The sequence below is a fragment of the Macrotis lagotis genome, chromosome 3 (assembly GCF_037893015.1).
Source record: "Macrotis lagotis isolate mMagLag1 chromosome 3, bilby.v1.9.chrom.fasta, whole genome shotgun sequence".
NCBI lineage: Eukaryota > Metazoa > Chordata > Mammalia > Peramelemorphia > Peramelidae > Macrotis > Macrotis lagotis.
In genome coordinates this window covers 130,656,701-130,682,142 of record NC_133660.1, presented here as the reverse complement: position 1 = coordinate 130,682,142, position 25,442 = coordinate 130,656,701, and the positions used below count along the sequence as shown (strand labels likewise).

Here is a 25,442-nt window from a genome sequence, read left to right as displayed (position 1 = left end):
AATAGTGTTGCTCTTTTATAGTAATAGAGCAGGTAGAAGTAGGGGAGGGATGAAGGAAAGATAATGAGTACAGTTTTGGACAAGTCCAGGTTTTAGAGTTCTACTAAACATCTAGTTTGAGATATCTGAAAGGCAGTTGGAGATTGTGAGACTAAAGTTCAGCAGGTGATTTTGAGAATCATCAGAGTCCATGGGAGCTAATGAAAATCAGCAAGAGAATCAGTATAGAAGCAGAAGAGAAGAGAGCCCAGAATAGAACTCTTTGGGACATGGGAGAATGTGATCTGGAAGCAAATCTACCAAAAGGAAATTAAGACAACAAACAAAATAAGAGATAGGATGAAAATTTTTATTTCAAAGTAAAATTATTTTATTTCTAATTATTTGTGTTTAAGGTGTGTTAGCATAGATTGGAGAAAGAATATTAAGTATATTTTATTGTAATTATTTAGGAATCCCATTTTGTATACTTTTATTACATAGATGCTATTAATAGGATTTTTATAAGCGAATCATACATCTGAGGTCCTATAGCTTTTGCTCTGACTCTTGAGACACACAGTCTTTGGTAAACTCTTCATTCACTTTTTGGATATATTCACATTGGCTAATGTTGGAATTACTGTTATTCACTCATTTTGGTGATACTTGGATCTTTGTAACCCCATATGGGGTTTTCTTCTCAAAGATACTGGAGTGCCTTACCATTTCCTTCTCCAGGTCATTTTACAGATAAGTAAACTTAGACAAATAGCATGGTTTGCCCAGAATCATAAAGCCTAGTAAGTTTCTGAGACTGAATTTGAATTCATGAAGATGTAGGCCTGTCATGCTTATCTACTATGCCTGCTACCTAGCTGTCCCAATGTTAGGATTACATTTTTAATGTAATGAAACTTTTTAATACATTATTCAGCTCTTGATGGAGGCCACATCTAGAATCTTGTTTAAAAAACCATGAAGAAGCCATCTTGCTGCTTTCAGTAAGTAATCCCTTGTGATTTGGTCAAGAGCATCTTACTCCTTTGCTATTTTGACTATAAAATAGGGCAATGTCTAGCTTTTGCTTTGGGTTGTTGTCTGCTGAAATCTGAGCATCTGGATGGAAGATAGTCATAAATAGGTACGAACTTGAATCTATTAAGTCAAATGAAATTAGCTTGGCTTCTCTGTAGCTTTCAAAACAAGAATTTCATACAGTGACCTACATGCCTTTATTATTACTTCTGGAAGTTCTCCATAGTTTTGACCATTAATCCCAAATGCATTTCACCTTTAGTTTGCAAGTCTGAAGAAGAGATCAAGGGATGTAAAAAATTGTGATGTGTTACATTGTAGCCTTTGTTGAGTAGTAGTTTCATGAGATTCAACAGTACAACTAAAGGTACTTCAGTATTCTTGCTTTCAATATTGTCTTTTCCCAAGTGGAAGAAGGCATTGAAAAGGTATTTATTTACAGTGTTTTCCTGACATCAATTGCTCATCAATAGTTATGTATACCTCAAGAATATATGTACTTTCTGACAAATTTCAATAAAGCATTCCAAAAATTTTTGTTTTAATTTTTCAGGTCAAAGCAATAGTAATTCATTACTTGTAGAAACTGATAATGCAGATTAATTTTATTGAACAAAGACATGTTTTCTTCCACTGATAAAATCACAAGACCAATGTGACAATAAGAACAATGAACTTTTCTATTTCTTTTAATGTAACAGATCGATTCATACTCATTGGCCGTCTTCTTTTATACATTTCCACATATTTATATGCATTGACTCACTAATATGGGGTAGGACCAGATTGAAGTATAATGTTTAGTTATTGTAAGTGACCATATACTCTCATTGCCAAGAAGAATTATTTTTACTTTTCAGACATCTCTTGTCATAAACTTGTTTGTGAATCTCCTTGCTAATGACTTTTAGATTGTCTGCTGTATATAAGTAACATCACTGATGGACTCATTGCTGGAATCAAATAAGCTCTGTTTCACACATTACAGTCATAACATTTACATCATTAAGTTCACTGTCTGAAAATTTACCATTCAGTGAGTCAGATGGGATATTTCTTATTCTAAAATTTGCTTATTAGAAAATCTCTTGGACATTTTATGAGTGAGGCTACAAGCAAATCCATATTATTGTGACATCCTGATTAGCAATTCTAAAAATCTGAATAACAAGAAAAAACTACATTTAACATTAAAATTTTATTTTACTGTTTTATAAATGTTTGATAAATTCTGTTGATCCTCCAAATGGAAAAGACTACTAATACTCAACAGAGAAGCAATCTGGTAGAAATAAATGAAAGAACATTTCCTTGTACAACAAAGTATAAAATTCTATTTGATATCTGGTCCTTATAGGTAGGACTACTTTCTCCATTCACTTATTTTGTATTTGAAAAATCTTTAGAATGTTAAGGAATGTAGATAAGAAAGACATAAGAAGGGGTGGCTAGGTGGTGCAGTGGATGGAGCACCGGCCCTGGAGTCAGGAGCACCTGAGTTCAAATTCGACCTCAGGCACTTAATAATTACCTAGTTGTGTGGCTTTGGGCAAGCCACTTAACCCCATTTGCCTTGCAAAAACCTTAAAAAAAAAGAAATAGGAAAAAGTCATAGAAAACCCAAGTCTTTATAAGTTTTAAATGTCTTTAAAAATGCATCAGTTGATATATCTAGTTCTTTTGGTACAATGTACTTCTCTTCAAATTTCAGGGTTATTCATTTTGTACTTGCAAAAGTTTTCTAAATTTTATGAAATTTGAAGTTATTCATTGATCATGATCATTTTTAACCTTTGTATAGCTGAGAATCTTTATCTTGACATGGTTGTGCAGATTATCTCCATTAATTCTCTTCTACTTTAAATATATATAAACACACACACACACACACACCCATAGATATAACCACATAATTATACAAATATGTGTATAAATTTGGAGTTATTGTGGCATATATATAAGTTCAAATTTCTTTTCAGTTTACCCAAAATTTCCCCCAAATGAGCATTTATTCCAATTATTATATCCTTGGTTTTATTCAGATGAAGGTCTCTTTTCTTTTGGCAAGGAAATGTGGGGTTAAGTGATTTGTTCAAGGTCAGACAGTTAAGTAAGTATTTAGTGTCTGAGTACAGATTTGAGCTTAGGTCCTCCTGACTCCAGGGTTTGTGCTCTATCCACTGTGCCATCTAGCTGCCCCTCAGATGAAGGTTTCAATGGACAGTACCCAGTAAGGCTTAATGGAAAGAACAATATACTCTCTGGGGAATTTCTAGGGCTAGTTTTTAATCCTGCAACTGTTACCCATGTGATTTTGGACAAGGTACTGTCATTTTCTGCCATGATCTTGGATTAGGACAAAGTTTGATAAATCCTTAGATGCTTAATGATTTCATTCCAGTATATACTATTGAATTCCAGTAGGAGAAGCCATTTCTGCCACCTGTTGAGTTAGGGTTGATAATGTGTTGAAAAAAGATTGATGTTTTTTGCCCTGTTTGGGGAATGGAAGAGGAATCATCTGCCAAATTTTTGCTTCTCATAATTATGATACCATTGGGATGAGGTGAGTTACTTGCATAACTAATCCCAGTCCAGCTTTTCTAGGGATCCTGATCTGATACTATTTTCTACTGGAGATAGTCAACTGGGCATGATTAGGAAAGGAGACTGTAAGAAACTGAGGAGTAGAATTCCTTCTTGTTCATATTTATAATAAACTCTATGCTTCTTTAGATATAAATCCATTTTATATCATTAACTGTTGGCATTTCAGATTGGGATGAGGACAGTTATTAAAAACAAAACCATTGGAGCAGCTAGGTGGCGCAGTGGATAGAGTACTGGCCTTGGAGTCAAAAGTACCTGAGTTCAAATGTGGCCTCAGACACTTAATCATTACCTAGTCGTGTGGCCTTGGGCAAGCCACTTAACCCCATTGCCTTAGAAAATCTAAAAAAAAAAAACCATGAATGTTAAAGATAATTTCCTAAATTTTGGAAGTGACTTGCAAAGCATTTCTATTCCGTTCTTTATTGAATAGTCTTTGAAATCCTTTCCAACACTGAAAATCTGTGATGCCTCACTTGTCATCAACAATCATTTCTCATAAAGTCAGTTTTTAGTAGCCTTGTCCTGATTCTTATTTTGGTTTAACAGGCACTTATTCAATACATGCTATGTATGGGGCACTATGTTAGGGATAATATAATTAATATTTATAGATCTCTTCCTCTGTTGGTGGATTCCAATCCTGCATGGTTTTTTGGAGGTAATAATTTGGATTTTAAAAGCACAAGCTCAAGTAGAACCTATCAAATCAAATAATTATCTAGCTGTGTGGCCTTGGGCAAGCCACTTAACCCCATTTGCCTTGCAAAAACCTAAAAAAAATAAAATAAAAAAATAGAAAAATGGTACCGATAGACTTGCTTGTTGCAAGATTGTCACAAAACTTCAGTTTGTAAAAAAATATAATACTTGTGAAGTACAATAAAATGAAGTATACTTGTACTCTGATTTCTTATCCATTTATCCTTTTCCATTTTTATGAGTAAGTTTATTTCATTCACTTTCACAGTTTTAATTTTAAAATTATATCCTATTCTATCTCTTGGACATTTTCTTCTGTTTTCCTCTGGTAAGAGAAAAATATACTTTGTACTACTGATTCAAGCTTCATATAACCTGCTTCTAGTCTACTTCACCTTTTCTCTCATCCAGACTCCAATCACATCTTCTTTTTTTAAAATAAATTTATGTTGAATTTTACAATTTTCTCCCTAATCTCACTTCCCTACCCCCCCCCCCCACCCCCAGAGAAGGTAGTCTGTTAGTCTTTATGTTGTTTCCATGGTATACACTGATGTAAGTTGAATGTGATGAGACAGAGATCATATCCTTAAGGAAGAAAAATAAAGTATAAGAGAGACCAAAATTACATAATAAAATAACAATTTTTTAAAAAAAAATTAAAGGTACTTGTCCTTGTTCAAACTTCACAATTCTTTCTCTAGATATAGATGGTATTCTTCATCGCAGATACCCCCAAATTGTCTAATTACATCTTCTAACCACTCTTTTTCTTTACTTTTATTTTCTCAGTTCATCTCCCTCATTCACTGTTCTTTTCTGGACTCTACCTGGTCTTACCAATTTCCTCATTTTTCCTTGTTTAATTGAATGCATTTCTATATCAATCTGCGTGTTTTTGTATGTATTTTACCTTCCTTTGACTGTTTCAGGTGAAAGTGAGGTTCAAGTGATACCCATCCCTCCTCCTTTTTTTAATAAACTTCTTGGGTATCTTGATTATGTTAGATAAGTTCCTCTCCTGCTTTTTTTCCTTTTCTGTTTTTCCCTAGTTTGTTCTCTCTGATCATTTTCTTCTTTGACATGTCCTCCCCCCCAAAAATTTTCACTTTCAGATTTTTTTTAGGTTTTTTTTTTTGCATGGCAATAATGGGGTTAAGTGACTTGCTCGAGGTCACACAGCTAAGCAAATATTGCGTGTCTGAGACCAGATTTGAACTCAAGTTCTCCTGACTCCAAGGCGTGTGCTCTATCTACTGTGCTATCTAGCTACTCCCCTCTATACTTTCGGAAGTCATCATAGTACTAAAGGGATACTTGGTTTTTTTAATTGGCTCTTCATCTTTATACAGCCCCTTCTACTTGCTCAAATAAATTTGCCTCTATCAGGAGCCAAGACTGGTCTTCAGGAATTCTTGCAAGTTCTCTATTCCATTAAAGGTCATTTTCCCCCCTGTAAGTTTATACACAGTTTTCTGCAGGCATAGTTATTCTTAGTTGCAAGTTTATATCTTTTGCCTTTTGGAATATAGCATTTCAGTATCTCCACTCATTTCTAGTAGAAACTATTATTCCTTAATACTTGAACTCTTTCCAGCTATTTATAGGCTACGGAAGCTCAGCATTTTGACTATAGCATTCCTACAACTTTTCATTTTAGGTGGTGCCTATTCGATTCTCTTAACTTTTACTTTGCTCTTTTTTCCTAAATCTGGGCAGTTCATTCATGCCTTCTTGTAATATGGTCAGACATAAACTTTAGGAAAATCACCTTGGCAGCTCTATGAACAATGAATTGGAATGAATTTCTAATAGAGCACTCATTACAAAATTTTAGTCCAAGTAAACTTTTCAAATGTGTTGATGTTCTTTGGGATTTTCTAACATAACCTAAGGTTGGCATATAACTTCCAGATGTTTGTTTATTTTATATATAGTTCCTAATTAACCTTTAATACTTTTCCTGGAAGTAAGCCAAAGTTCTAGGGAAAACTTTTTACAAAACTCAGTCAACTGTTAGCCTAGCTAGCACTCAGGTTAAAGAAGAGTTGACCATTACTTCTCTTACTTTTTGACACCACTAATTTTTTACACCTATGGCACATTGATTGCTAGCCCAGTTCTTCTCTTTGCTACCCACCAGTATGCTTATTCCTTCCCTTTGCTACAAATATTGGATGAGTAAATGAACATTCAGGATATAAAGAATAAAAGAGATTGTATGAAAAACTGAACTTCCATTATTTATAGTTTCTAAAGGTATAGTAAATTCTTTGCAGTATCAAATTAACCTGTTTGCCCTCTTTTGTATCAGTTTTTTGTTGTTTATATTGATTATTATACAACATCTTATGAACTTGGCAGACATCAAATATTCTATATATAAGGAACAGGAAAAAAGGAATTATGTACAACATGAATTCTTATTACAGAAAGCTCGATTTTTAAAATGTATATAATAAAATATCGTAGTTCTAAAACTCCCATTTGTTTCTCCCACAGCTTTTCCTTCTCTGTATTTTAGAAATATTTTACTAATGGTCTTCCTCCCTTCCTTTCCTCCCTCCCTCTCTCCCTCCCTTCCTTCTTTCTTCTCACTCCGCTTTACCCCCAGCCCTCTGTTTCATTCAAGTAAAATTTATTAATATATTTCTTATGTCTAAAAATATGTCATTCTGCTATTGTTACATTGGTCAGAGTTCTTGAATGGTTCAAAATTGTTTTTACAAACACTGTTGTAGTCGTAGAAATTATTCTGGTTCTACTGATTTTTTTGTAGCAGTTCATATAAGTCTTTCCATGATTCTCTCTCATTTTTATATTGCACAATTACATTCAAATATGATAATTTGTTCAGCTATTCTGCTATATTTTTGTTTATATAAGTTATAGTAATATTACTGGTTAACTAGAGCATACTGCCCAGTTCCTGATGTCCTTTCACATTCCCAATTCCCAAAATTACTTGGTTCTTATTTACCTCTTTATATATTTTCTCTTACAAATGTTAAAGGTTCTTGTGGGCACACTTCCAACAGTTATCATTTTTCTATTTTATTTTCAATATGATGGGTGTGAGATAGAACCTTAGAATCTTTGGAGAATTACTTGTTTGCATCTTGGCTTTTGTGAATAATGACTCATTCTTTTACATATTTGAATAGTTCTTTAGAAATTTGAGATACCATACATTTATCAGAGAGATTTTCTCCCCAGCTTGTTGTTTGCTTTCTAGTTCAAGCTGAATTGATTTTGAATAAGGTTTTTATGAAACTTTATGTATTCAAAAGTGTCTTTTTTCCTGTGATCATCTTTCTCCTCTTTAGTCAAGAACTATCTTGCCATTCATAGTTGTAGAAGATACCACCTTCCCTGCTCCTTTAATTTGTGATACAACCTTTTATATGTAGGCCATGTATCTATTTGAAAGCTACTATGCTACACTGTATGAAAAAGTGGTTCTTAAACTAGTTTCTTCCAGGCAGCTTTCCAGTTTTTCCATCAGTTTTTAAGTAATAAGTCCTTATTGCAATAATTGAGATGCTTAGGTTTATTGAATACTTTTGTGACATTGTTTCTATTTACTTTTTATGTAATCTGCCCCACTAATAACTTTTGGTTTTTAATCAGTATTACATAGTTTAATATAGTTTACATAGTTTGAGTTCTCTTGGTACTGCTTGACCTTTTTGCTTCCCACTTTTTTTTTCATGATTTCCCTTGAGATTCTTAACATTTTAAAGTGCTGAATGAAATTGTTTTTCTCCAATTCTATAAAGTAATCATTTGATAGTTTGGCATGTTCTGAATATGTAAGTTAATTTGGATGTTTTTATTTTCCTTTAAATCCTGCATTGTATATTTGGTAAATGGATTCCCACATATTTTATTACATTTTTGTAGTTATTTGCACTTAATTACTGCTTCTAGTTCTTCCTCCTGGGTTTTATTGGTAGCATTCAGAAAACCAATGATTTATGTGAGTCTTTTTCAGATACTCCTTCAACTGAAGTTAATTATTTTTGGAGAGTGACATTTTTATAAAATTATAGTGACCAGTTTTATTTTTTCATTTTGGTGACCATGTTGGAGGTCTGATTTGTGATTCTGTCCATGTTAAAATCTCAATAGTTATTTTGTAAGGCATCTTCTGATAAAGATCTATCATTCCTCAGAACATTTTAGTTTAAAAAGTTACTTAGAGACAAATAAAATAAGTGAACCATCTATCATCACACAGTTACAATGTGGCAATGACAGATCTTGAGTCCTTTCTTCCCCCCGGCTACAAGTAAAACTCTCTATTTGCTGAGACCTTTTATTATTGTACTGAAAATAATAATTAACAATTATTGCTAAACTTGTTTTCTGATTTTTTTTATTAACAGAGATGTTATGAACATAAACAATACAGGAATGGATTGAAGTTTTGTAAACAAATCCTCTCAAATCCCAAATTTGCAGAGCATGGAGGTGAGTTTAAATATTTTTAAGTATTCTGGATAATAGTTGTTTTATGTTGTAGTTATAAACTTATTTAAAGTAATATACTTTTAGATAATTAGTAGTTATTTCTATTGAGGAACATACTTCACCTAGCAGAATTTAAACTTAGAATTGGCAGAATTAGGGAATGAATTTGTTTTATTCATCCAGAATTGTAGATTTATGAAAATCTGACTCAGGAATATTGCCTCATTTAGTAATTCTCTGCCTTCTTTGCTGCCATTGTGTGACTTCGTCAGTCTACCTTCCCATTGGCTAGGGACAGTCAGAGGAAACAGTCACCATCCTGCAATTTAAGGTGGGCCTTGGTTATAATTTATTAATAGTGTTGTTGTGAAACTATATTGGTTGGACCAGTGTTATTTTCTGCCAAGACTGGATATCCAGAATTTTCTTTTACCTCTAATTTATTTGGTAGAATAATATTGCAGCTTTTATGTTTCCTTTGTTTTTACTTGTATGTTCCTGGTATTAATCCTCAAATTCTTCACCTTCTTTGCTAAGAATATTTCTTTTATTATTGGCCCCTAACTTCTATATTTTGTACCATGTGAAACCATCAGAACATACAAATTATTTTTATATCTTCTAGACCACAGGTATCCAACCCATAAGCTGTCCTGGGCTGCATTGTCCCAACAAAAACTTATTAAGGGGCATATATAGAATTTAATAATATGATAACATTAATTATGTTAATATTAATAAATCAATTATTCAAAATTAATAAATAATAAAATGTTAAAATAAACATTAAGTACAAATTAATTTTTTTTATTTTAAATTCTACATATGACCCATGACAAGTTTTTGTTGACAATGCAGGCCAGAAGAGCTAACAGGTTGGACATCCCTGTTTTGTTTTATTTCATAAAATACTTCTTTTCATTTTGAGACTTACTTGTTTTAATTTTGGGGTGAGGAATAATATTATTTTCCTCCTGTGAAAAATATGCTGAATTTGTCTTGGAATTTTGCTCATATAATTTTTTTTACCCTATTGGTTGGATTTAAATAGCAGGCCTCAAATGACAACTTGTGATAATTTTACATCAGAAGGGAAGTTAATTTGATATATGTGGAACTTGTCAATTTTACTGTTTTTGATACCTTTTGTTTTTTATAATGACCATTCATGAATGTATCCCCTCCTCTTCCCCAATCCAGAGAACCATTCTTTGTAAGAAAGATTACAGAAAGAAAGAGTGAAAGAAAATTGTTTGGCAAAAGCCAATTGTTTCGGTTGTATCTGAAGGCCTATACTTTACAAAGAGTTGAGGGAAGTACATTTTCTCAACTGTTCTCTTTGGCCAGGTTGCATATTATATAGTATTAAGTCTCTTTTTTTTGTGCTTTTCTGCTTATATTGCTGTTGCCATTGCTTTCCTGCTTCTTCTTTCGCATACAGCTGGAATGTAGCTGTGGAGTTGTTTTGAGAACAAGGTAAAAAAAACCTGAGTGATGTTATAAGGTATTTAACACCCACAAGTCAACAGCCAACCAAGTCTGAAAATATCAACTGAAATGGAGACTCTTTATCTGTCTTTCAAATGTATACTGATCTCCTTTTTGGAGGAAGAGGTAAAAATATCTCATAAGTACTCCTCCACTCCAGGATGGTAGGGATGAAGGATGAGTTCCTTAATATAATTTAAGCTTAAATGCAAGTAAAGAACTATCTGAGGTGGTAGAAGGGAGACTTGATCCTTGGTAGGAATGCATAGAATGGAAGTGATAGCCAGAGTAGGAGGAAAAGAAATAGGTGATTCCTTCCCTTAGAGAGCCTAAGGAGTTGACCTGATAACTTACAGTTGAGAAATTTGTTATATTCCCTGGACTTATGTCCAACAAAAGGGAACCTCCCAATATATGTCAAACAGACCATACTGCACTTGTGGTGATTCATGTAGGGATCTATGATAATGCCAGAAGAAACCTAAAAAAGGATTATCAAATGTTATGAGGTCTTAATCTTGATAATTTCAATATATTTACTTTTGATTTTTTTTGGTGTGTTGTTCTTTATGTTGTAATTATTGTTTGTTTTTTAAATTTGTTCATTTCACTCCACATCAGTTCATGTAGATTTTGTATCACAATTCTCTTTTCCATTTTTTTTGGTGGGGGGGAATCTCTTTAAATTATTGAGACAAATATATTTTCCTTAACTGTTAGCAACTGGAAGGCAAAGGATTCTGAAGAGAAAAATTGATCTAGATAGTGAACAGAAGAGCTTGCTAAAAAGGTAGTATATCTAAAAATGAGTTTAGACCTTGGCTGAATGTAGGGTTAATAGTTTGGGGTGGGGCAAGGCAATGCTGTTAAGTGACCTGCCCAAGGTCACATAGCTACCTAGGTAATTATTACATGTCTGAGGCTGGATTTGAACTCAGGTCCTCATGACTCCAGGGCTGGTGCTCTATCCACTGTGCCACCTAGCTACCCCTGAGGTCCGTGATCAAAGACATCTAACAAGAACTGGTAAAGATACAGTTGCTTAATATCTTCAAAAAGGTCTTTAGATGAAAAAGGTTAGATTATTTGGGTATACCCCCCACATCAATTACCTTTGAGTATAGTTGTAATCAGGGTGGAATAATGGTTGAAAGATTTAGAAGTTTACAGGAGACAGAACCCAAGATAGGAGCCAATGATAAAAATCCATACCCCTAACTATATTTTTAAGATTGTTGGGTTTTGTTTTTGAGTATCAATGGGGTTACGTGACTTACCCAGGGTCACACAACTATTAAGTATCAAGTGTCTGAGGATGAATTTGAGCTCAGGTCCTTCTTACTCCAGGGCCACATGCCCTGGACCACTTAGCTGTCCTCTCCTCTAAATATTTATATACATATGCCCCAAATTCAGACAGTAGGCAAGAGGAAATAGGGGTCCTAGTGAAAAGAGAAGACTTTTATAGAACTGAAATTTTTTGAAATGAAAACATGATTGACCGACTAAATGGATACATCTTATTAGAAGAGATAGAATAAGTGAAAATGGAGAGATGAAGTTTTATGTGAATATATTTCTTTTTCTGAACTTAGGTATAACATAATAAATATTTCTATATGCATAGTAAAATAGAAAGGATTTATACATGAAATTGCAAATATCAATTATTGGCAACTTTTCTTTTAAAATAAAATTTTCAAAGCTGTCTTTTTCATCTTAAGATTCTCTTTTCCTTTTTTAAATAAGTTTTTTATTAACATAATATCCCATTAACTCCTCCCTCTAATATCCTGTTTATTTTTTACTTGACCTCTCCCAAAGAGACATTCCCTTATGTGAAATAGAATTTTTTTGGGGGAAGGGGAAACAATTCAAACAATACTTTTGTAAAAACTGAAAACATGTACAATTTGTTAACCCCTGTGGACCTCTGATAGGGGGTGTCTTCTCATATATCTTTGAGTCCTACTTTTTCTTTATAATTTCATATCAGTTACTTTTTAAATTTTATAGCATGTTGTTCTTTGGATAGTTGTAGTTTACTGTGGATATTATTTTCTTGATTCTACTTAGTTTGCTGTGCATTATTTCATATAGGTCATGTACTTCCCTCTTTTCCCTTTTTATGGGTTGGGGAGCGGTCTGTCCTTTTCACTTTTCTCTCCACCTCATGTAAAGGAGGGAAACATCCCTTCTAACATATATTTGGTCACGCAAAACAAATCCCCACATTGGCAGTGTCTAAAAAAATGTCTTATTCTGCACCTTCCTTAATGGTCCTCTGGAATCATAGTGAATCACTTGTGTTGATCAGAGTTCTTTTATATGTCAAATTTGTTTATCTTTACAAGATTGTTTTTATGTAAACTGTTTCCCCTCTTTCTTCTCACTTCACACTGTTCTTCCCAGGTTTCTCTAAAATAGTATCTTTCATCATTTCGTATTTTGAAATAATATTTCATTCCATTTGTATCATCATTTGTTCAGCCATTCTCCAGTTGATGGGCATTCCCTTAGTTTCCAGTTTGACTGTAACAATAACTCTATGTGTGCCTGCATACTGTAGTGGTTATAATTTCAAATTGTTTACAGAATGTCTGGATCAATTCATATTTCCATCAAGTGTGCAACAGTGTGCCTGTACTACCACAACCTTGGCAACAATTGTATCTTTTCTTTCCTTCCCCCTCCCCCATTACCACAAACAATGAAACTTAAGTTTAAATGTATACTGTATCTTAAAATATTAACTAATTATGGTGTCAAGCCATAAGAATAAAAATAAAAACTTTTGTTATCAAAAATAATGTGAATGTTTCACCTATGAAAACTCTCATATTTGTATATTTAAAAAAAACATTAGAGTTTTTTTAGCCTATTGAAAAAATTTTCAAATGAAGAGTTTAGATGGATTTTGAAACCATTTAATAAAATAGAAAAATTCAGTGCCTTTTAATTGCCTGGCAAGAACAACTTATTTACCTCAAAGGAGAGGGAAGTTTGTTCCCTGAACTTCAACAAAAACCTTTATTTTGTTAATAGATGGTGATCTTTGTAAGATTCTTCCTGTCCCCAGTTTTTTTTTTTGCCCCCAGTTTTGACAGTCATTAAAATAAAGAATTCAAAGAAACAATTTAAGACAGCATAGTGAAGTTGTTGTATAACAGAATGTTAAACCATGATTTTCCAAAATAATAAAGCACAATCACATTGTTCTCACTAAAAGCATTATTTTAATGAAAAAAATGTAGTGTGAGCCAAAAGGATTTTTGTACTGTTAATGAATAAAATTAAATTTTTAAAATTTCATCATTATCTCATTTTAAAATTTGTTTTTCTAACATACATTATTAATATAAAATGTATATGCATATTTATATTTTATACAAGCACCCAGATTCATATAGGCATGTAGTGGTGGGTTCTAAACTGTTGGGTAGAATCTGCAAAATGAAATTCATTAAGTTAACTAAGGTTTTATACTTAAGGTCTAAAGTTTTATATTTAAAATTCAATCAGTATTAATTAGTTTTTAATTTCACATCATAAAATGGGAAGAGAGGAGATCTGAAAATAATCTAGGGTTTTGAGTGGACATGCTATTTTTAGCAACTTTGGACCTATATGAAAGGAAGCACAACTTCCAAGAATAAGAATATGAACATTCATTCTCTGCCCTTATTCAACCTCATCTAGAGTATTGTTTTCAGTTTAGGGCACCACAGTTATGAAGGATATTTGTAAACTGAAGAAACATGAGGAGGGTACAGGATGCTAAAAGATCTGTCACAAAGTAATCTTTGATGCAATTGGGGAGTCCTGTTAAGTGTACTTTAAATATTTGAAAGCCTTGTGGAGAAGATAGTAGAATTGTTCTGTTTGTCCTCAGAGTGGAACGAATATGAATATCCATAAGTGTTTAGGTTTGGTATGAGGAAGAACTGGCTAAAAATTGGATCTATCTAGAAAGAAATGGATTGGACTCTTTCCAGAAGGCTAGGTTCTCCATCTATGAGAGATCAAATGACCACTTATATCCCTAGTGCCTAAAGAGTACTTTATACTTAGAAACCAAGATTAAATTATGAGATGGTATACCCATATATTTAAAGATAATTTTATGCATAAATCTATAATTATACAAAGAACTATACATTTTATGCATAAAGCTACACAAACTTTGGTTTTAGAACCTCTCTAAACTCCTAAATTATTGAGGACCTCCCCCTTCCAAATCCCAGAACCTTTATGTTGGTTATATCTACTGAAATTTACTTCATTAGAAATTAAAATGTCTTAGTAATGCTGATGTTGAAGACCCCTGGACCATATTTCATTAGAATATTAGCATAAGGGGTGGCTAGGTGGCACAGTGGATAAAGCACTGGCCCTGGTGTCAGGAGTACCTGGGTTTAAATCCGGCCTCAGACACTATTACCTAGCCGTGTGGCCTTGGGCAAGCCACTTAACCCCACTGCCTTGCAAAAACCTAAAACAAAAAAATAAACAAACAAACAAAAACCCAAAAGAATATTAGCATAACATTGACTGTGTAGCCAAATTATGTGTTAAGATAGGCTGATCCTAGATAACTTTCTGAAGTTAAGTTACTGACATGCCATGGGACCTCATAAAGAAATTTCACATGCACAGTGGTTTTGTGATATGGAAACCAATCATTTTAATACTGTGAGATTGCATGGTCTTATATCAGTAGATAATATTAACCATATATGATACATAATAAATGCTTGTTGACAATGGAGACCAGAGGTGTCAAACTTGTAGGTACAAGTGCCTACTGCTTTAAACTAGATTAAAATGTAATTGGGAAATGTATGACAAAAGTAAATAAAAGATGCAAGACAACATAAATATTGTTAATTTGTGATTTTCTAAGTCATTCACCTCCAGGCCATGGATATAGGTTCTAGAATAGCAGAAGGTATGTGGTGCTATGTAAAGAGAACTAGTTTTACAGTCAGAGGACCAGGGTTCAAAACCTGCCTCTGATTCTTACTGTGTTTGATTGTGCATAAACCAGTCTTTCTTAGACAAGTTTTCTCATCTGTAAAATGAGGGAATTGGACTAGATGGACCCCAGAAGACCAACTATATCAGTGATTCTATTACTATTTCCAATTTCATTCTATTTCTACATAACTAAAATCATAATGATTACTTTCCTCTATATTTAGATTTCAGTTCTGCATGCACCTGATATTTTCTCCCTTTCTCCTGAACTCAGTCTTAAATTTTAGCATTTGTCATTTGTACTTTATACACAGGATGTCCCAGAAGTCTTAAGCCTCAGTCTAAAGCATAAAACTGCGCTAAGACTTTCAAGATAGCCTGTACCTGAGTCTCTCATGTTCAAGTAGATCTGTGAGTTCCTCCAGGGATGCAGATCACAGCCCCTCCATGCCCAACTACCTTGTGCTCTCCTTGTCCATGTCCTTCTGTAAGTTCATCACAGGAGGTGAAAGCATTCCTAGCTTTCTTCAAACATCAAGGTACCAGTGGATCACTCTGGATATCCTCTTTTCATTTGCTTGTTCTTGACAACCTGTCTTCTCTTCCTATTGTAGATTTTCTTGATGGTATATTTTAGTCCTAGTCTTATTTTAAGTTCTTTTTTGATTATATGTTGCTGCCTGCTCAGACTCATCATACACATCTGTCTTTGACTTATGTATAGCATTAATTTTTAATTCTTTGGAGAATGTTGTATTGCATGACTAGATACCATATAGCAGCAGTGGTATAATACAGTATATAAAACATGGGCATTTGTTTCCATGGGAAAGTTGAAGTCATTAAGGGAACATTGTAATTTTCCTAAGTCAAGCTATCTCATTCTTTTCCTATCCAGTTTCAGACCCAACTCACCATCCATCAGTATTGTCTATCTCACTTACACATATTGATGGACAAACCTTCCAAATTATGTAATAACATGGGCATTAAACATTCTTTATCCACTTAATTTTATGTATGTGGATGGTCAGACTTTTTAAAACCCTTTTTAGTGGCTTTAGATTTCTTTTCCAGGATGCTCAGAAGTTTTTGCTTCAAGATTTTCATGCAATGAACACATTGTTATCTATGAACAATAGCATCTGGAGGATCTCACCATCCACAGAAAAAAACTCTTCAACTTGAACTCTGTAATAGATAATCTTCTTTCCCACAGTGACAATTACATAACTTTTTATTACTAAATTTTCTCCTCCTGCTGTTTATGATCAGGGGATTTTTGATTAGTTATTTTTGTCATGTATTTCAAAGATTTGGGTGAGAGTTTTAAAATCAGTCTTTTCCTCTACTAAATCAAATGGTTTCTTTTTTCATAACCAACCAACAATAAACCTAGTGGGATCCTATATTATTTACATTTTTCAGCCAGTTGTGAAGTGGTATTGATATGGTTGTTGATCTATTGTTGAATATCACTTGTATAAAAAACCTGCTTGTTCCATATCTGATAGCTTCATTATGGGGACCTTTGATTTTTATATATATACATATATATATATGTATACATACATACATATATATATATATATTTATATATACACACACATATATATAGCTGACTCAAGTTTCTGTAGATGGGAGAGTAGATATGTGCTTTGGTAATTGTTAATATTTTCTTGGTCACTTTTTTTTGTATGTGTGGTTAACTTGGTTTGAGTCCTGTTCCTTCCCCCTGCAACATAATATCTTCCCCTCCTTTTGATTCATTGAATATCAAGCCTTAAATGCTTTCACAGTTGTCTTTTGGCTATATTGGTTTCATTTTTTTCATCCTTATTTAATCTTCTTTTCTTTAGAAACTCTGGCCATGAAGGGACTAACATTGAACTGCTTGGGAAAGAAAGAAGAGGCATATGAACTGGTTCGTAGAGGCTTAAGAAATGATTTGAAAAGCCATGTGTGTATCCTTTTTGAGATGGACTTTAATGAGGAAATTTCACATTTTCAGTCATGTAGTATTAGCTCTTCCATTTATCTCCATTTCTGCTCTATAAGAGAGAAAAATTTATAGGTGTATGCATTCTTGACTTTTTTTTTAAGGTTTTTTTGCAAGGCAATGGGGTTAAGTGGCCCAAGGCCACACAGCTAGGTAATTAAGTGTCTGAGGCTGAATTTGAACTCAGCTACTCCTGACTCCAGGACCAGTGATCTATATACTTCGCCACCTAGCCACCCCCATTCTTGACTTCTTACAGAATAAATCTGAAAGTTTTTCACACTAAATCAAAGATGTCATTATGTTGAATATTGTGCTTATTCCTGTTCAGTGGGTAGAACTTTTTACATATAGGTACTAGAGAAAATTACTGAATTTTTGTAAAAGAATGAGAAAAGAAATGAAAATGTCCCAAGAATTTTTACTAGCGAAACCACCCTTGCATTTTATGCTGTGGGATGCACAAAAGACATAACAGACATTCCTTTTATAAGTATTAAATAGATTTTACTTTTATTGACTTAGCTAATTGATTTAACGTTGCCACATTAGAATCCTTCATATCATTGCAATTTCAAGTGTTTGACTAAAGAATTTATGCAGTGTAATGTAGTGGAAAGAGCTCTGGACTTAACAATAGGATAATACCTGGAATTAAATCCTTACTTAGACATGTTACCTGTGTGACCATGAGAAAGTTATAACTTAGCTTCAATTTCCTCATTTGCAAAATAGGGAAATTAATGTTTATAATATTTACTTCACAGGTTATTTGTGAGAATTAACTATAGTAAAGTATATAATACAAACTTTAAAACACTATATAAATGTTAGCTATAATATTTTATTTGTGAGCTCATATTACAGATGATCTACTCTAACATCTTACAAAGTAATTTTAGAATGTCTTTTTTTCACTTTTTAAGTTCTGTAGTGGCCTTAACTAATTTCTTTAGGTTGGCATGTTTATGGTCTTCTGCAAAGGTCAGACAAGAAATATGATGAAGCTATCAAGTGTTACAGAAATGCACTAAAGTGGGATAAAGACAATCTTCAGATCTTAAGGGACCTCTCTTTATTACAGATTCAGATGAGGGACCTTGAGGGTTATAGGGTAAGTATACAAAAAGTAAGTATAGAAAGTATTTATTTTAAGGGCAAAATAATACTACCCCCAAAGCAATTAATTATCATTTATTTTCTTTGGAAGAGAAATTTGAATTCTTTTTTTATTTTGATCTTTAATCAGCTGTGTTTATCCAACCATAAGAATTATTTGTTGTTACAGGCAATTGAGGTTTTACTTCAAATGGTTGTACAATTCCTATAATGAAATTACTATATTTAGTTATTTATAATCTGACTTTTACATAGAGATTTGTACTTTATTCCCTCTGATTTATTTTAGGTTCTTCAGCATTTAAAAAGTATCCTTTTGCTGGTTAACCTCTGGAAGTTTTTTTTTTTTGAAAGCTGTAGTTTCTAGCATGTGTTTTTTTAATTAAAGATTTTATTTATTTTGAGTTTTACAATTTCCCCCCCATCTTACTTCCCTCCCCCCACCTCACCCCTACAGCATGTGTTTTTCTTGACCTTTCTTTATTGAGAAGGACTGGATTTAGGAATCAAGCTTGAATATTCTATTTTACGTGAAACTATATTCATAATTTGAATTTTTTTATTTTAGTGAGAGTGCATCTTTGCAAAAAAGTTTTAATGCAGGGAAACCTATGCAATTTGAATGTTTTATATAGTTCTTAAATGTTTCTTTTCCTTTAGCCTTTATGTAACTACCAAATAATGGTTTTTCTGTTACTGGATATTTTTTACTCCTTACTATTGTTTTTTGTTTACCCCCTAAGATATTTGCTGCAAACTTACTGAATGTAGCATATAGTATAGTACATTTAAGTATCAGAATAACAACAGGAGGAATTTATTGGTAAAATTGTTTTTCAGGAAACGAGGTATCAGTTACTTCAGCTTCGACCTGCACAAAGAGCCTCATGGATTGGTTATGCTATTGCATACCATTTATTAGAAGATTATGAAATGGCAGCAAAGATTTTAGAAGAGTTTAGGAAAACACAGCAGGTAATGATTGGGGAAAGATTTTATAATCCTGATGCTGAAATTTTGTTATTGTATGGAAAATTTTATCTATTTTAGAATTCAATTCTTAAAGTAGCACCATCTAGATGCCTCATTGTGGCATGAAGGTGACCTTGAACTGTTAGCAGTGCACAAGTTCCTCTTGTTTATACCAAGCTAAAAAACTTTGATATAGGCCTGGTAATGGTATCTGTTGCCCAAGTACCAGTCTACATAAATTTGGAGAGCATCCAAGATGCTAGTCTAGGTAGGGGGTGATTAATTTTTGGTCACAGCAATTCTTTTTTTTTTTTAATTTATATTTATTTTATTTTTGTACAAATGATGTTTTTTATATACATTATTAAAATATTCTTGTTTAAGAGTAAACATAATACCCTTCCCCAAAAAAAGTATAGAACCTCATGAGCAATAAAGTGAAGGAAGGAGGAAAAAAAAATTAAAAAAATAATAATAATAGGGCAGCTAAGTGGCATATTGGACAGAGCACTGGCCCTGGAGCCAGAAGCACCGAAGCCCAAATCTGGCCCCAGACAACCAGCATATCACCCAGCTGTTTCATAGCAATTCTTAAAAACTTACAGGGGTTTTTGAAAATAAGCTGTCTATGTTGAGAGGAGAAGGTATTTTTTGCAATGAAACTAAAATTCCTGAACTATAAAAATAAAATTAATAAAGTCTTATACTTTTATTTTTCTGTATATTTTGTGAATGTGGACTTACTGATACAAAAAAATGATAAAATGCTAATATTCATATTCTGCAGACATCTCCCGATAAAGTGGATTATGAATATAGTGAGCTCCTTTTGTATCAAAATCAAGTCCTTCGGGAAGCAGGGCTCTATAGAGAAGCCTTGGAACACCTTGGCACCTATGAAAAGCAGATATGTGATAAACTTGCTGTTGAAGAAACCAAAGGTAATTTTTTCAAAATGTTAATTGATTTAGCATTTAATTATGGCTAAAAGGGGACTGATTTTACAGTTAGTTGATGGTTGATGACAGTTATATATAATTTATTTGGTTGGTTTTTTACTATAGAAAAATAAATATTCTAGATTTTGCAAGTAGTTCATTAAGTAAAATTAATTAAAATTTTCATTTCAGTTGTTATACACTATTATCAAAGTATCATGAAAGTTTTGTAAATCCCTTTCTTTGCTATAAATAAGAACTGTTTACTAACTGGATTAGAAAATCACATTTCAGCTATTATATATGTGAGTGAGGAGGTGAGGTATTTGGGGGGGAAATGTACCAGTAGAATTTAATTAAAAGACTAGTAGTTAAAGGTAGAGCACTGAAATTTTTTAAGCAAATCATTTTCTCCTCTAGTTTTTTCTTCTATAAAATTAGAGTTGGATTTTATAATCATTTTGATTCTCTCTAGCTCTTCATTAGGATCCTATAATCTTCCCAACTACAAGCATGATGGGTTTCCAAAAATTCTTTTTTGGCTTAAAAATCCCCCTCCCCCTTTTAGTTTAGAAGCCTTTGAGCTTCAGGAATAGTGAGAAAGTCTTATTGATCACCCAATCCAATATTTTCCAACTTGTGGGCCAAAGCCCTTTAGATCATAGAGTAAAGGATCTGTGAAGCCTCAAGTACAACAGACATGATCATTTTGATCTTTAGCTCTAACAGGATATGCAGAGTGGCTCAACCTAACAACAAGAGGATAAATGTAAGGTCTTACATCTGAGTAAAAAAAAAAGTCAACTTCTTATATGGGAAGCTATTCACATGAAAAAGATCTGGGGATTTTAGTGGCCTCCAAGCTCAGTATTAATCCAGCATGATGTGGCAGCTTTTGTGTAACTAATAAATTTAATACAATCTTTAACTACCATAAGAAGCCTAATGTCCAGGATTAGAGAGAGTAGAGTCCCATTGTACTCCACCTCATTCATTCATTCACTTCTGGAGAATTATATCCCTTATAGCAGCTGTTTGTTTTTTTTTTTTGAAAGAGATACACTCACATATACAACTTTGGCAAAATTGTTACTGAATAAATTTTTGCATCAGAGTAACTTCTGCAACAATTAATAATAATTGAGATCATTGTCGGTGTCCATGGAGAGGCCTCTAATAATAGTTGTGGGGACTTAGCCTTTCATGCCTCTGTCAATGGACTTGTCAAGATATAGAAGAAACAAATGGGTGAAGGAAGGATATGAGAATGGAAAAAAGATAAGGAGATAGTTCATTGCACTTATTAAGTGACTGCATGGAAAATTTCATAGCTCTGGTAGTTAACCTAGTTAACCTGGTATCTAACCATATAATACTATTGTGTTATATGAGGTTTTTTTTTTAAAGAGACCTACACAATTATTATAGAAGTTACAGTATGTCTAGAAGGTATGTTTCTTAGTACATATATTCTGGATCAATGTGTAATAAATCTAAAGTTGAGAAAATAAAGCCAAATAGACCATCTGAAGATGTACTAGACCATAATAGGGCATTTGAAGTGAGATGGTACACTGGAAGAAGTATAGTTATTTGCTCACATGTTTTGTTTTTAAAATTGCTGAAGGGGGCGACTAGGTGGCGTAGTGGATAAAGCACTGGCCCTGGAGTCAGGAGTACCTGGGTTCAAATCCAATCTCACACACTTAATAATTACCTAGCTGCGTGGCCTTAGGCAAGCCACTTAAACCTGTTTGCCTTGCAAAAACCTAAAAAAAAAAATTGCTGAAATTTCTTTTGGAATTTTTCCTCCTCCTCCCAGAAAACCTGGCAGCTAGCAAAGAATATTTTTTCTTCCTCTTTTTTTAATGTTTCAAAAAGTTTGTTATTTAGGAAGTATATTGATAAATAATGGAGCATCCAGAATGACTCCAGGATGGTGAAGGGCCTTGAATTCATAATACTGTAAATTTAGAGAAGAATTGAATAGAAGTAGGGATGGTTGAAGAACTGTACTGTTATTTTTTGGGGGTGGGAGGAGGAAGGGGATTTTTAGAGGGAATAATCTTGCTTTCCTTGACTTTGAAGTATAGAAGAATTAAGTAGGAATAATTGGTAGAATTTGCAAAGAGATAAATTTAAGTCTGAGATGGAATGAAAAACTTATACTCAGGATACTCAGGTTTGGAACTATTCTAATCCAAGTTCCTCCTTTTATAATTGAGGAAAAAGATCCATAGGAATGAAATGATTTTTATCTAAGGTCATAGAGTTAGTAAGAAACAACAACAGAGATTCAAATATAGGTTATCTCATCCTTAGATGGAATACTATTGTAGCTAGATGGTACAATGAATAGGCCCGAAATTATAATACCTGAATTCAGATTTGACCTCAAACATTTATTGTGTTACTCTGAACAGACACTTAACCTTTCTCTGGCTCAGTTTTTCTCAACTATAAAATATGGATACTATTAGCCCCCATTTTTCTTCTTTTTTTTCTTTTTAAAGAAAGATTTTATTTATTTTGAGTTTTGCAATTTTTTTCCCCTAATCTTGCTTCCCTCCCTCCATGCCCCACAGAAGGCAGTCTGTTAGTCTTTACATTGTTTCCATGGTAAACATTGATCTAAGTTGAATGTGATGAGAGAAATCACATCCTTAAGGAAGAAAAATAAAGTATAAGAGATAGCAAAATTATATAATATCAAGGTTTTTTTTCCCCTAAATTAAAGGTCTTTGATCTTTGTTCAAACTCCACAATTCTTTCTCTGGCTACAGATGATATTCTTCATCTTAGATACCCCCAAATTGTTCCTGATTGTTGCACTGATGGGATGAGCAAGTCTGTCAAGGTTGATCATCACCCCATGTTGCTGTTAGGGTGTACACTGGTTCTGCTCATCTTGATCAGCATCAGTTCATGCAGATCCTTCCAGGCTTTCCTGAATTCCCATCCCTCCTGGTTTCTAATAGAACAATAGTGTTCCATGATATACATATATACCACAGTTTGTTAAGCCATTCTCCAATTGAAGGACATTCACTTAATTTCCAATTCTTTGCCACCACAAGCAGGGCTGCTATGAATATTTTTGTACAAGTGATGTTTGGAGCCTTTTTCATAAACTCTTCAGGGTATACCCAGTAGTGAATTGCTGGATCAAAGGGTATGCACATTTTTGTTGCCCTTTGTGCATAATTCCAAATTGCTCTCTAGAAAGACTGGATGAGTTTATAGCTCCACCAACAATGTATTAGTCCCAGATTTCCCACATCACTTCTAACAGTAATCATTGTCCTTTCTGGTCGTATTGGCCAGTTTGCAAGGTATGAGGTGGTACCTCAAAGATGACTTAATTTGCATTTCTTAATAAATAATGATTTTGAGCAATTTTTCATATGACTAGGGATTGCTTTGATTTCTTCATTTATAAATTGCCTTTGCATATCCTTTGACCTTTCATCAATTGACCATTTCTCCACAGCAACCTTTAATTATATACCTTAGTTCTCCAAAGCCAGCTTACTATGAACTGTAGGAATAGAACTACAAAATCATTGCTCATAGAAGGTACTTAATATTTGTCTAATTGAAAAAAAATAAGAGAGGATAGTCTCGAGTAGCACAAGACTCTTTCCATTCAGGCAAAGAAAGATGAGTTAAAGGTCTACTTGGTTATAAAAGTCTGTCCTTGTGACTTTGGCTCAATCACTTAAATCTTTCTATGCCCCAGTTTTCTCATTTTTTTTTTTTTTTAGTTTTCTCATTTCTAAAGAAGTTAAGTTAAATTTCTTCTAATTTAAAAATAGTCCAATTTTATTAAACTATAGTAGGAACCAAAAATTTATTTGTATGGACATAAATAATTACATTGTGGCTGATTACATGTTTTATCCATTGGACTTTAGTTGTTAAAAAAAAATGCTGACAAGAGATGAATAACATCAGGTTAAGTCAAGTTCAGAGAGACCCCTTGCTGAAGGTGAATTTTGGGCCAGAATTTGAAGGAAGTGTTGCATGTGCATTAGCAGAAAATAAATGGAAAGCCATTCTAAGCAGAGAAGTACTTTGAGTAAGATGTGAAAGTAAAATTCCATTGTTAAAATGGAAGTACTTTGAGTAGGCATGAAATTATTGGAAAACCAAGGCATCACTTTAATGGAGGGTCTTCATTTTCAGAGTTCAGAATGACTGTTTCATGATAGACAATTGTTTTAGGAGCTTGAGCAGAAAGTGGCATAATGAAATTAATATTTGATTTGATAGATATGTATAGGCACACCAAAGTTAGTTCCTATTGGACTCAGGGAGATAAACAATTTTATAAACTGTTTACTATTAAAAATAATATGATATAATTGTGAAAGCATCTAATTTGTTTTGAAGGAAGCTAAAAAACATTTTATATTATAACTGAAATCACAGACCATAAAATTGTCAGTGACTACTAGAATATCACAATTAGTGTGTTTATAAATTTTAAACTAATCTTTAAGGAAAACTTTGACAGGGAAGCTGCTTCTTCACACAATGAGTTAATTTGACTTTCAGGGGAACTTCTTTTACAACTGTGCCGATTAGAAGAAGCTACTGATGTATATAGAGGTTTACAAGAGAGGAATCCTGAAAATTGGGCGTACTACAAAGGCTTGGAAAAGTCACTCAAGCCAGGTAAAGTTTTAATACCCTCTATTCTCTATGGAGTGAAGGCTGACTTTAAAATATCTTCTGTTAATTACTGAAAAAATGTGGTCTAGTGTTGCAGAACTTCTTTCATATGGTGTGCAGATTTCCAGTAGAGATTGTCATGTGCTGAGAATTGTTAGAAAATATATTAAGAATCAGTTTAGTTTAATATCATTTGGGGAAATTTATTTTTTCATTGGGAATAATATATAAATGTTTTATATAATTTTTATATGTGAAAGTCTTTTTTGTTTTTTTTTTTTTGTTTTTGTTTTTGTTTTTTTGGTCTTTAGTCAATATGTTAGAGCGTCTAAAAATTTATGAGGAAGCCTGGACTAAGTATCCTAGGGGATTAGTACCAAGAAGGCTGCCACTCAACTTTTTATCTGGTAAGTGATAATTTTTGCAAGGGAATAAAAATATTATAATTTTATATTTCTTACTGATTGTTTAGC

General features: G+C 33.1%; 1 protein-coding gene across 3 annotated transcripts in view; it reads left to right on the top strand.

The window, feature by feature from the left end:
- NAA15 (N-alpha-acetyltransferase 15, NatA auxiliary subunit) overlaps positions 1-25,442 on the top strand; it is a 76,914-nt gene that overhangs the window by 11,985 nt on the left and 39,487 nt on the right. Inside the window, exons 2-8 of one of the 3 annotated variants that reach the window (XM_074229275.1) lie at positions 8,718-8,802; positions 17,127-17,231; positions 18,223-18,380; positions 19,226-19,360; positions 20,145-20,298; positions 24,853-24,972; positions 25,281-25,376. In XM_074229275.1, coding sequence (XP_074085376.1) covers positions 8,718-8,802; positions 17,127-17,231; positions 18,223-18,380; positions 19,226-19,360; positions 20,145-20,298; positions 24,853-24,972; positions 25,281-25,376 — 853 coding nt within the window. Of the gene's footprint in view, positions 1-8,717; positions 8,803-8,825; positions 9,134-9,590; positions 11,081-17,126; positions 17,232-18,222; positions 18,381-19,225; positions 19,361-20,144; positions 20,299-24,852; positions 24,973-25,280; positions 25,377-25,442 lie in introns of those variants that run through there. The other 2 variants (XM_074229274.1, XM_074229272.1) reach the window with 2 other exon arrangements.